Source organism: Euprymna scolopes, chromosome 13 (assembly GCF_053919585.1).
Source record: "Euprymna scolopes isolate OS-2025 chromosome 13, ASM5391958v1, whole genome shotgun sequence".
Taxonomy (NCBI): Eukaryota; Metazoa; Mollusca; class Cephalopoda; order Sepiida; family Sepiolidae; genus Euprymna; species Euprymna scolopes.
The window spans coordinates 64469239-64481738 of NC_136494.1; the positions used below are offsets into that span (position 1 = coordinate 64469239).

The window sequence follows — 12500 nt, forward strand, 5'->3', positions numbered from 1 at the left end:
TATTATCAAATATTGTTCCTATGGTTTTACACTTAAAGTGATATCCCCCATCGATATTGACATGAATTTTTTCCATTCATTAGCGAAATAGAATATATATAAAAAAGGGTATATTTTGCACTATGAAATGATGAAAGAGCAAGATTTTACTTTTTTAAGAAGAAGTTAACTGCCAAATACGTCCTAAATTGGAGTACTGTTGCTACATTTGATGAGAAGCATCTCGGAGTATCTTATCATGCGTTGACAAAGTTCAAAATCAGGTCTGAAGCCTAGTAGAAGACGCCTTTTTCTCCTCCTTTCAATATCCTTCACACAGAAGAGACATTGCGAGCCTGTTTCTGCTCTATTGTTATTTTCATGACAAGTGCTAATCTGAGCTTAAATCTATGGTCCCCTGCAAAATTTTCACAAAAACGACTCGTCTAACTACAACTACTATCAACAATTTTCCATACTCTCTACCTGTTTACAAATCTACAACAAATCTAAATACAACGTCCATGAACAAAGCTATTTTTCTAGAATTTCCCGTCTTTGGAACTCTTGTTGAGCCGTCCCTTTAAATAATCAAATTCTTGTTGTCTCAAAGACCACTAACTCTTTCCTCGAGTGGCTTTTGGAATTTGATAAGTGACACCCTTGTAAAAAAAAGTTAGATGGCCCCTTTTCTTAAATTGGAGAGCTTGAGGGAGATTAGTTCTAATTTGAGACATGTTAGCAAGAGCTGGAACAGTGTATTTCTCGGCTTAAAATAATGAATTTTGTTACTTTGACAAATAAGAAATAACCTTATGGAAAATATAAAGGCATTTCAAATTATGGGTTCTATTATAATTTTAATTTTAATATTTCGAGCAACGATCTACTCTTTATAAAAAAATATATGATTTGCTAAAAGTTGATGGAATATGAAACCGTTGTAAAAGGCTGGACATTTTCGCGTTTATTCAGCATTAGTTCTTTAAACATATAAGCAAGAGCTCACATGGGTCATCATTTTCTAGGAAACGCCGAATGTGCCTCAAGTGGGTGACAGACTATAATTTTACCGATATTTATTTCAATTAATGTCACTATACTCACGACCCACTCACTTAATGCTGAATAAATCCTTTGAGTCCCACCCTAAAAATCGAATGCGTAAAATGTAAAATTATATGAGTAAAAAAGATATGTGATATGAACTGGGCAAAAAATTAATCCCAGAAAACGACAAGTTGTCTTGCTGATATATTATAAACACATTGCTCTTTATTTTTGTCATATTTTGCAGATCTTACAATACATCCAACTTGATGGAAGACCTGAAGTTTCTCTATCGTACGGCAGGGCAACACGGCAAAGGGATTACATTTCTTTTTACGGATAATGAAATCAAAGATGAAGCCTTTCTTGAATATCTCAATAATATTCTGGCCTCTGGGGAAGTACGTAAATCTCTCTCTCTCTCTCTCTCTCTCTCTCTCTCTCTCTCTCTCTCTCTCTCTCTCTTTCAGTATGTGTGTGTGTTCTCGTAGGTGTATTAGAATTTTTGTAGGCATTTTTGACACCCCTAACACGAAACTGCGAATAAAATATAAAAAAACTCGTAATTTCTCTTTTAAAAGCGGGATGTTTATTTTCTTTATGGATTATACTTCCAAAATAAACTATTAAAGTTGTGTTAAAAGTAACAGAAATTTTTTTTTTTTTTTTTTAAACAGTAATGAATTTTACGAACTCAATATTTTTCAATTTTTAAACTTTAAAAATCTATCAAATTTTTCTATTGATTCTATTTCTACGATATTTTCAGGGTCAATGTGAAATTTTATGCACTTTCCAATAAACTGGATATAATATTTTAGACAAACGTTTTTTTTTATTCACGCCCCCTTCATTTTCAAGTGTCTATTAAAAAGTAAATAATTAATTTACTCACCAAAGTTTTATATATCACAAATTGAAGAGAAAATGTCAATAAATAATATATTCAAATTTAAAACAAAAAAAAAGTAGTGTTTTTTTAGAAATTAGTCCGAAGTTTAAAACCTTTTTAACAAAAAACACGTTGTTTGTTTTCTCTTTTTTTTTAATGAAACCTTGGTCCTTGCTCCTTTAATTGAAAAAAAAATTAGGGCTTGAATTACATTTTTCGATGAGTTATAAGCTTGGAAAGACGAGGTGGAATTATTCAATATTTTTCACGAAATTTCTGGCACAACTCGTTGTTCCTCGTCCTCTCTTTGTATTTTATTATTATCTCTCTCTCTCTCTCTCTCTCTCTCTCTCTCTCTCTCTCTCTCTCTCTCTCTCTCTCTCTCTCTGTATTCTCGTTTGATTCCCCCTCTTTCATTCTTTTTCTATTTTATTTCCTCTTCCGCAATCTCTTTTGCGATGTTTTTTTTACTCCCGTTCTCTCTTTATATATATATATATATATATATATATATATATATATATATATATATATATATATATATATATATATATATATATTATAATGAACTCTGTTTTATCCCTTAAAAAGTCCACCATTACAGGAAAAAAAGGAAGAATTCCTAAGTCAATATTTTCTATTCAATACCAACATCATTTCCTACAACGTGATTGACGAAAATATTCTTACATTTTTAATTATTACAACAAATATTATATTTATTCGTTGATTTCTACTTCTCCCAAAAAATCGTCTTCAAAATAGAGATTAGCAAACATATTCCCTCCATAAAAATTTACTACTAACAAGTCTTGGTACCACAAATGAAAGGAATTCTTTTTCGTATGAAGATCAAACGCAAATTTAATGAACAAAGTTTCTTTCCAAGAACTTCCGACTTGTGGAACTTATAATCATGGAATTTCTTTCTCACGGGCTATAATATAGTTTACTTCAAATCAATTGTCAACAAATACTTGTCATAAATCATCATCATAAGTAATCAAATTTTTAATCCTCTCATAGTATTCTTCGTCATTTAACTAACAAGCGGGAAGTGAAGATGATTAACGGCACAGATTGACGACTAGTTCGTTCCATAAAAATCACATTAACTTAGGATATTGGCAATCTTCTCGTGGTCCCTCCCGTAAATACCCGATGTCTTTCTAGAAATAATTCTGAATAGAAAATATCGGGGAAACCAATGCCAACAATAAAATCGTTGAATTCATACAATATAATAATAATAATAATAATAATAATAATAATAATAATAATAGTAATAATAATAATAATAGCAACCATCACTACTACTACTACTACTACTACTAATGATAATAATAATAATAATAATAATAATAATAATAATAATAATAATAATAGAAGAAACTGGACAAAGAGCTTCTTTTTTTTTACACAGTGTTCACCACATATCAAGGCCCGGAAGCCACTCAGGGATAAGGGTTATTGCAAGTACATTACGTTAGTGTGGAGATTTGATGAAGTGTTTACTTAAGGGGGCGGTTCATTAGGAATTTGTTAACATTGAGAGGATATGGAGATGAAGGAAGTCAATATAACACCAATAATAGTGAGCGCACTAGGAATAATCCCGAAAAAAAAAACTTTTAAAAAATGGGGAATTTGTGATCAGAGGGATGGCTGGGGTTGAATAATAATAATAATAATAATAATAATAATAATAATAATAATAATAATAATAATAATAATAATAAGTGATAATCTATCCATTTAATTAACTCTTATCATCGAGTGGCTTTTAATTTTGAGAAGTTGTAACTTATTTGTATATATATATATATATATATATATATATATATATATATATATATATATATATATATATATATATATATATATAAGGGCTATTTAAATATTAAGTATATAAAAAGAGAAAGTTTATTAACTCTTATGCATATCTGGTTCCATTTCAGGTATCCAATCTTTTTGCCCGCGATGAGATCGATGAAATTCTACAAGAATTGATTGGTCACATGAAGAAAGATTTTCCAAGACGTCCACCAACCAATGAGAATCTCTATGATTATTACCTGAGTCGTATACGTAAAAATTTACATGTGGTCCTCTGCTTTTCACCTGTGAGTTTAGCTTAAAACAATCTCTTTAAGAGACAGTTTCCTTTCGTTTACTCGCACATGTTGTTACCGGTGATTTCCGACGGAAAAAAAAGGTCGTATTCACTGCAGTTCGAATGACAACAAATCTCCCATGTTTCCAGAATTTACTACGTTCATCCGACCAACATTAGAAATCACTCCTTATTTCAACTCAATGTATACTCTGTCAACAACCCCAGTTGCATTACACGTTTGCAATTTAAAGTTTACGTTTGCTTTGAAAGAAATAAAAGAATAAAAGCATTCTTTCCACGCCATAGACGCATTAATTTTTTTTTTTTAATTTTAACTTCTATATTTTATTCAAATCAGTCATGAAATGCCACTCAAAAGTGATGCTCGATGCATGCAAGATGGTCCAAAAGCAGTCTGAAGAATCCCATACGTTGCGGTGGCATTTTCCACGTTTCAAACAGAATTTTATTGCATATCGCTCTTCTAAAGTGTTCTCACGTCCGGATTGCATTTTTGAAATTCATCAGCTGTGGATCGGGCTTTAGTAGGGTGTATTTCAATTCCTTCAGTAGCTGTTCCTTTGAATCTGAAATCTTAAAAAGTTGTTAGTCATCTCGTAAGATTATGGCAAAAACATACTGAATTTTCAAGAGTCAATTGTAAATGCCTGTACAAAAGAAGTTTGAAAACTTATCGAAGGCACCTTGTATATATATATAAAGCTATACTGATGTAGGATCGATCCTTGTCAATAAAAGTCCAGCCATACTGTTGAAGAGTAAACTCTGAAACATGCATGTATATAGATGACTTACTTTTATGTATGTAGTAATTATTAATTAATAATTAATATTTAAAATATATATATATATGTGTGTGTGTGTGTGTGTGTGTGTGTGTGTGTGTGTGTGTGTCTTCGCTAAATCGAGCCAGAGATGTCTCGTGATGCGGGGTTCGAATCGTTCGACTGGTATTAATCGTGACACCCTGCACTAAAGATTCCCGAAAGGATGAAACACTAGTGTCCGTAGATATTTAATAATTATTGTAGTAAAAAAATAATTATATATATATATTCACACTAGAGAAAACCAAAGGATCAGTGAAAATTATGTGCTACTGAAAGAAACGTTTTCGTTTTTTCGAAAGATCTTTTGTATTCCGACATGTCAACAAATAGGACATAAATACAGAAAATCTTCTATACTCCTATAAATTCGTTTTTTTTTTCGTGTGTGCATTGATATTCATACTAAAATCCCTTTCTCTATTTAAAAAGAAAATACAATCTTGTTATAGATGGTTCGTGTAATTGCATTCACTATCAAAAGATCTGCTAATTTGCATATTCATTTAAACATTCACTTTAATTAATTGTTTACAAATTTTGCCTACCAAACTTCTCCTAGAGTTTCTGGTCTACAGACATGAAACTTCATATACAGGGCGACCCAAAAAAAACAGGCCCCAACTTTAATTAGGCCCAGTTTCTTAGTGTTTTGTCCGAATGAAATGAAACTTTGGTCATAACTAGTTTATTATATTCAAAACATCACATCAAAACAGTAGGGTCTTTGGCATTTTTTTCTCCGTTCTACAGCATATGTTCTAGATGGCCTCCATTTAGCTTTTGTTTTTTTTTATTTTTTTGGTCACCCTGTATAAGGTATTTGAATACATGCGAAACTTTATATTTGGGGTTTAGCCCGGAAAAATTTGTGCAAAAGTGTGAAAAAAAAAGTGAAATTTGCCAGGTGAAGGTTGAACGCCGGCATTATGAACTCCTAACGTAGTAGCTATAGGTTCATGTGGTAATTTTTAGCCTCACACTAAATATGTCTTCATAGCTCAGTTATTGGCGACCGAGGCAAAAATAAATCGCATGCTGAGAATTTTGGTTTCGATTCTCGGTGGTGGCACACGAGTTCTTTTTTCTTTTAACTTTTTAAATCAACACGATATATTGCGTCCGATCTTTCTATTATATATATAAAAGTGAACGTGTCTGTGTGTGTGTGTGTGTGTGTGTGTGTCTGTGTACATTTTCCAATAACTGTCAATTTTAAGTCTACAGACTCGAAGTTTGATATACAGTGTCATGAGATTTGGGAAAATCTTTGTAATCGGTTTTCGGCCAGAAATTTGAAATTAAGAGGTCAAAGCTCAACGATTTGGCCTTTGAGAACTCTACCAAACTCCTCTGACAATTTTGGGATTAAACACTTGGAATTTTAGATATAGGTTCCTTTGACATGGATCTAACTTAATAACTTGATTTGAACCCAAAACAATAAATGTTAAGGGGTCATAAGTTTTTAAAAAATTGACCGTATTTTTTTTTTTTTTTTGCTCAACATACATCTCCAACCTCCCGGGCAACGCCAGGCTGAAATGCTAGTATATAAATATCTATATATTTTTCGTATTGACGACAGAGGCAAAATAAATCGTGAGCTGAACGTTTTGATTTCGATTTTCGGTGGTGGTGCATGAGTCTTTTTTTTATATTTTTTTAAATTATTACTATATATTGCATTCAATCTATCTATGTATCTATCTATATATCTATAAAAGTGAAAATGTTTATCTGTCTTTTCTCTATGGTAGTTAAGAAAGACTATTATACAGAAAGGCATTACTTTACATATTCACACTTTTTAATATACACATATGCACATAAACTTATGAACAGTACACAGGGCCCAAGCAAAGCCGGGCGGAACTGCTAGTATATATATATATATATATATATATATATATATATATATATATATATTTATTTATTTATTTATATATATATATTTATATATCTACATATTATATATATGTATACATATATATATATATATATATATATATATATATAGAGAGAGAGAGAGAGAGAGAGAGAGAGAGAGAGAGAGATAGATAGATAGATAGATAGATAGATAGATAGATAATTATTACTATAATTATTTAATATATTTTTAATGCCTACAACACTAGTGTAGGGAGTTACGATTACAGACGGTCGGGAGATTAAAACCCGGCTACAAAGCCATCTCTGACTCCATTAGCAAGGAATAAACAGCACAGACAACGTTAACGGCGAGAAATACAGTTGAAATTTAAACATTTATTATTTAATATTGAGACGTCCATCACATAACTCACTACGCAATTCAGGTCATTACCTTTCCATTGAGCCTTAATATATTAAATTCTGAGCAATGGACTATATCTCCCCTCGTTGAAAATAGGATACGAATATCTGCAGTATCAAATAATTCTTATACACTGTGAAATTTACTTTATGTATAAAAAAAACCAAAGAGGGGAGATATAACACATAAGAAATATTTATCATTGATATGTATGTCAGTGTACGATTACGGTTTTATCCTAAATTCTACGCAATTAAGCACAGAGTAGAAACTATGCTTAAAACGAATTCTGCGTAATAGTCTAATAAAGCCAATCATCTAATGAGAAACCATAAAAACTGAACAATTAATTAGCGCTCGTTTTTCAAAGGAATATGCAAATTAGTAAACCTTCATGAAGTCGCTCGCATATCCATGACTGAGTATATTAAGAAGTTCGTTCAAATAATTTTTTAATTGAAAAGTTTTTAATATCAATGTCAAAGCGAGAAAAAAAGCTTAACTTTATAGGTATATGCATACGTGTGTGTATGTGTGTCTGCATATATATATATATATATATGTGCCACTCTCATTATATATCCTTATCTCTAAGTATATATATATATATATATATATATATATATATATATATATATATATATATGGTAAAACTGGTAATTTGTAAAAACCTGAAGAGAGTGCTCAATACTACTGCAGATCAAATATGTGTTTTATTTTTTTTATTACCGTTTTATCTGTTTGTTTACGTATGTTTCAGATGTTGGACCATGTTTACGATCCAACAGCCTCGTCAGACCTTACAGAAATGGTTGTTAGTATTTGGAAGAAGTGTTTTAGAAGCTTCTAAAACACTTCTTTCAAATACTATAAACCATTTCTGTAAGGTCTGACGATGCTGTTGGATCGTAAACATGGTCCAACATCTGAAACCAAACAGATAAAACGGTAAAAAAAAATAAAGCATATATATATATATATATATATATATATATATATATATATATATATATATATATATATATTAGAAGAGATCATTCCAAGTGTTTAATATATTTAAAATCAATTAAACAATGATAATGTACATATATCAATAAGAATTTAAACCATGTGATTTGACTCAAATATTAAGCAACATGATTAACATTTCAGTAATCGAGCAAAAACCAAAAAAAGCAAAAAAAACAAGAAGGAATAATTTCATATTTGAATTTTGTCGAATATTACAATTGTTTCGACATAAACCAGACAATTTTAAATTTTATATTATTTTAAAATTTTCGTAGTTATATCTCATCAGATATGTTCGAAAACAAAATACAAAGTTTGTACGTATCTTGACACATTTTCATTCTGTTAAAACTACATCGGGAAGTGATTATCACCCCTCGTGTTTTTAACATATCAACCATCTGTGTTGAAGACATTTATATATATAAATATATAAGTATTTTTAATGAAGGTATTAATGTTCGTGATCCCAACCCATTTTTTTCATATCTTGTCAATTATTTTTGTTGTATTATAAAAGTGCTATTCTGGAATCTGTACTGAGGAAACGACAATTTTTATCAAAAAATATCTATTATGTTGGAACTATTATATTAAAAAATGAGTATGTCATGATTTATATATATATATATATATATATATATATATATATATATATATATATATATATATATATATATATATATATATTCGTTTTGTGTTTACAGGTGGGTGAAAAGTTCCGAAGCCGATCTCTTAAATTCCCTGGCCTCATATCCGGCTGCACAATGGACTGGTTTCAGCGTTGGCCGAAGGATGCTTTGATCGCCGTATCAAATCATTTTCTGTCAACCTATGACATAGTCTGTTCACCTGCAGTGAAGAAAGCAGTTGTTGATACCATGGGAGTTTATCAAGTTAGTATCTTTTGAATTATTTATATTTTGATCATTCGTGTGTGTATTTAGTCCAATAATTGACCTCCGATCGTCTTCAAATGTAATATAAACAAATACTTGTTGAACCGGACTTTTAAATAATAAAATTCCTCTTCAGTAATCTTCTGTTCATTCCGCTCATTGTTTCCAATCGTTTCGTGGTGACGATTTTCATCCAACTGTCATCCTCTTAGATAACCTAGTCATACTTCCACCATAACTGATCTTGTTGAATCATCATCTACCTAACACTTAACCATTATCTTAGAGTGTCTTCCGTGCTTTGCTAATTCGTAACCTTTCAAGAAAAAATAACTGGCAATTTCTTTAATACTTATCGCCGCGTGCCTCTCGGGCATTGTAAAAATTGGGACTAAAATATATAAGATCATATTTGAAACCAAATTCTACGCTTTATATTTTCAATAAATCAAAACAATATTTCGGCTAACGCAGGCTTTTATAAGAGAGTTATAGACAAATCTCTCTACACAAGTTTAAGACATTAACAACGTTCCCCGACACCATACACTATAGTAGGTCGGCAGTCTTCGCTGTTTATCGTTAAAGTTCGGCGACGAGGAAAAAAAAATGGCAATGTCTATAACTCATTAATCAAGGCGTTGATCGAAATATTTGACTTATATTGATTTCATTTATTGAAAAATGCATAAATAGATGGCATAGAATTTGGTTTCATATTTCTTATTTATACATTGTTGTGCATTTTTTTTTAATATTAGACGAAATGGTGCAATAAAGAACAAACACAAACAACTATTTTAGTAACAAGAAAATAAATAATTAGGACAGAAATAGACATTGCATGAAAAAAAATACAAAAAAAAAACAAGTGAAGCTGTGTGGGATAGTATAATCGACTAGAAAGAAAGTCCTACGCAGTAGTAAGATGGTTTTTTTTACTGTGAATTTCTTAGAAGAAAGAATCAGAGATTGAGGCTCAGACAAGCCCCTTCCACTGAAAACACATCGAATCCAGTTCACATAGATTATACAAAAAAATTAAAATACTATAAATAATCCAAGTTCTGAACAAATTGCATGGCAAACGTGCAGAATATTTAGCAACTCAAGAACTCGTAAATCAAAAAAGTAAACACATGATTTATATAAAACGCATTAGAAGGAAATTATCGCCTGAATTATCGCCTGAACCTGCATAATTTTAACGTCTGAAAACAATTTGCAAGAAAAGGCAGGGTTTTATTGTGAATCTGTTAGAATGAGAAACAAGAGATTGATACACAATCAAGTGCATTCTATGCTTTAATTTGAAATAGTAATTGCAGAATTTTCCGCCTATATGTATAAAAGAACTGTGTTGACCACACTTACATTTAAAATAGCAGTTTCCGCTAAACATGTAGATTGAATGCATGCATATTAAGAATATATGTTCATTATTATGTTTCCTATATGTTTCTTATATAGTCTTCAATATTAATTTTCCAATATGTTTTTATTCATAAGAAATTCTTTTAAATTAACGTCCAATCTTATGTATACATTTACATTATCGGATTTCTGAAGTCTGCCATCTATAACAAAATCAGTATTTTATTCTGAATAGCCATTTTTCTCTCTCTGCTTGTTAGACCATGTATTTGCTACAAAAATTGTATTTCGCTTAAATTTATTCAGAAAAATACTTATTCCGGATCGGAACATTTTAAATGAGCTAAGTAATACAGTACATTATATTCACACACGCGCGTGCGCAGACGCGTATGCTGAAAATGAAGTTAGTTTTACTTCAGATGAGTATAAAAATGTTTATTTTATTTTAGTTACAACCCGGGCATCGCTGGGTAAGTACTGCTAGTAATACATAAAATAATGACTAGTTTTGTGTGAGAAGTAAATCCAACTTAACGTTGGTTCTCTTGATTTATTTCTGTCTGTTTGCTTTCTCAGGACAGCGTGGCAGAAATGTCTGTGGATTATTTCCAACGCTACCGGCGGCAGACACACGTCACACCAAAATCGTATTTGTCTTTTATATCCGGCTACAAACAGATTTACTCTGAGAAGAAGAACGAGATTGGTCAACTTGCAGAGAGAATGAACACTGGTAAGGATCTATCTATCTATCTATCTATCTATCTATCTACCTCCCTATATTATTATTATTATTATTATTATTATTATTATTATTATTATTATTATTATTATTATTATTATTATTATTCTCTGGAAATGAACCCCCATCTCTTTTCAGGGAGACGTTGATAAATGAAATCAGATTTATTATTTCATGTACCCACATAAAATGTTATAAGAAGATATAATATTTTATGTTTTGAGTTTTACTTTTTACTCCAACAGCACTCAGTACGTAAGTAGAGCTACTAGACGATGGGCCAGCCTCGATTTTCGTGTCATTCCGTCGACGCACAAGCTATATGAAAAAGATTTACTTGATTCTGAGAGTTTCGATCCCGAAATTCTAAATTTAAAAAGATCTCCAGGTGAACGATGCGCATTTTTTTTTTTTTAATAATTTGCAATTTAATTTGATTATTTTATTGCAAAAGTTGAGTGTAAAAATCATACAAGGGAGGTAAATGTGAAGATAAAGCAGTAGCCTTCCAAAATCTCTATCAACATTAATCAACTCAGTAAAGTGTAACTATAAGAAGAACAGCTGTGACTCCAGGTGTTGTTCTTGTGTTCGTCAAACACTGCCTTGTACCAATCTTTGCCAGTGTGTAGATTGTTTTAATGTAGTTAAATAAAAATAATGAAATGCAGCAGTCTAATGGGATAGAAGATTCTGATTCTTCAGATTGCGAATGATGAGTTTTCAGGATTAGAGAACAATCAATTATTTTTCTTTTCTAAATGTATTACTTCATAACATTATTTTTCAACATAGCTAAAATAAAAACTTTTATTACTATATTCTTTATATATATATATAGTCAACGTTGGTTTAATAATTAAGATTCATATATCAGTCAATGTGCATGTGTGACAAAATTATATTAAAAAATAAATGGCCGTCCAAAATGAAGAAAAGTCACTCAACCATCATAATTTTTTAAAACAATTCTTCGATCTATGCTTTTTGAAGGACACAAGATTTGGAAACATATATAAATGCTTTTCATGTATTTTTATCAAATGAATGTAAATTGCAGTGTTTTATGGGGATACTTGAAATTTGAAAAAACAGATACGACAATAGAAAGTAACATTTTCGTTGATATGGTATTACACAAGTTATTTTATTTGCTGATAATTCCTAATTTAATAAACACATCATATAAGAGAATAGACATATCAACTTTTTGTTGATACACTTTAATGTGTTAAACAACTGATTTAAAGTTCACTTTACATAAAGTGAACCATGAAAATAGACTTTTTT

The 12500-nt window shown here is 30.6% G+C and overlaps 1 protein-coding gene across 1 annotated transcript in view; it reads left to right on the forward strand.

The window, feature by feature from the left end:
* Positions 1–12500, forward strand: part of LOC145292051 (dynein axonemal heavy chain 5-like) — a 579775-nt gene that overhangs the window by 389339 nt on the left and 177936 nt on the right. Inside the window, exons 57-60 of the mRNA XM_080138079.1 lie at positions 1277–1430; positions 3880–4044; positions 8900–9088; positions 11045–11201. Coding sequence (XP_079994205.1) covers positions 1277–1430; positions 3880–4044; positions 8900–9088; positions 11045–11201 — 665 coding nt within the window. The remainder of the gene's footprint in view (positions 1–1276; positions 1431–3879; positions 4045–8899; positions 9089–11044; positions 11202–12500) is intronic.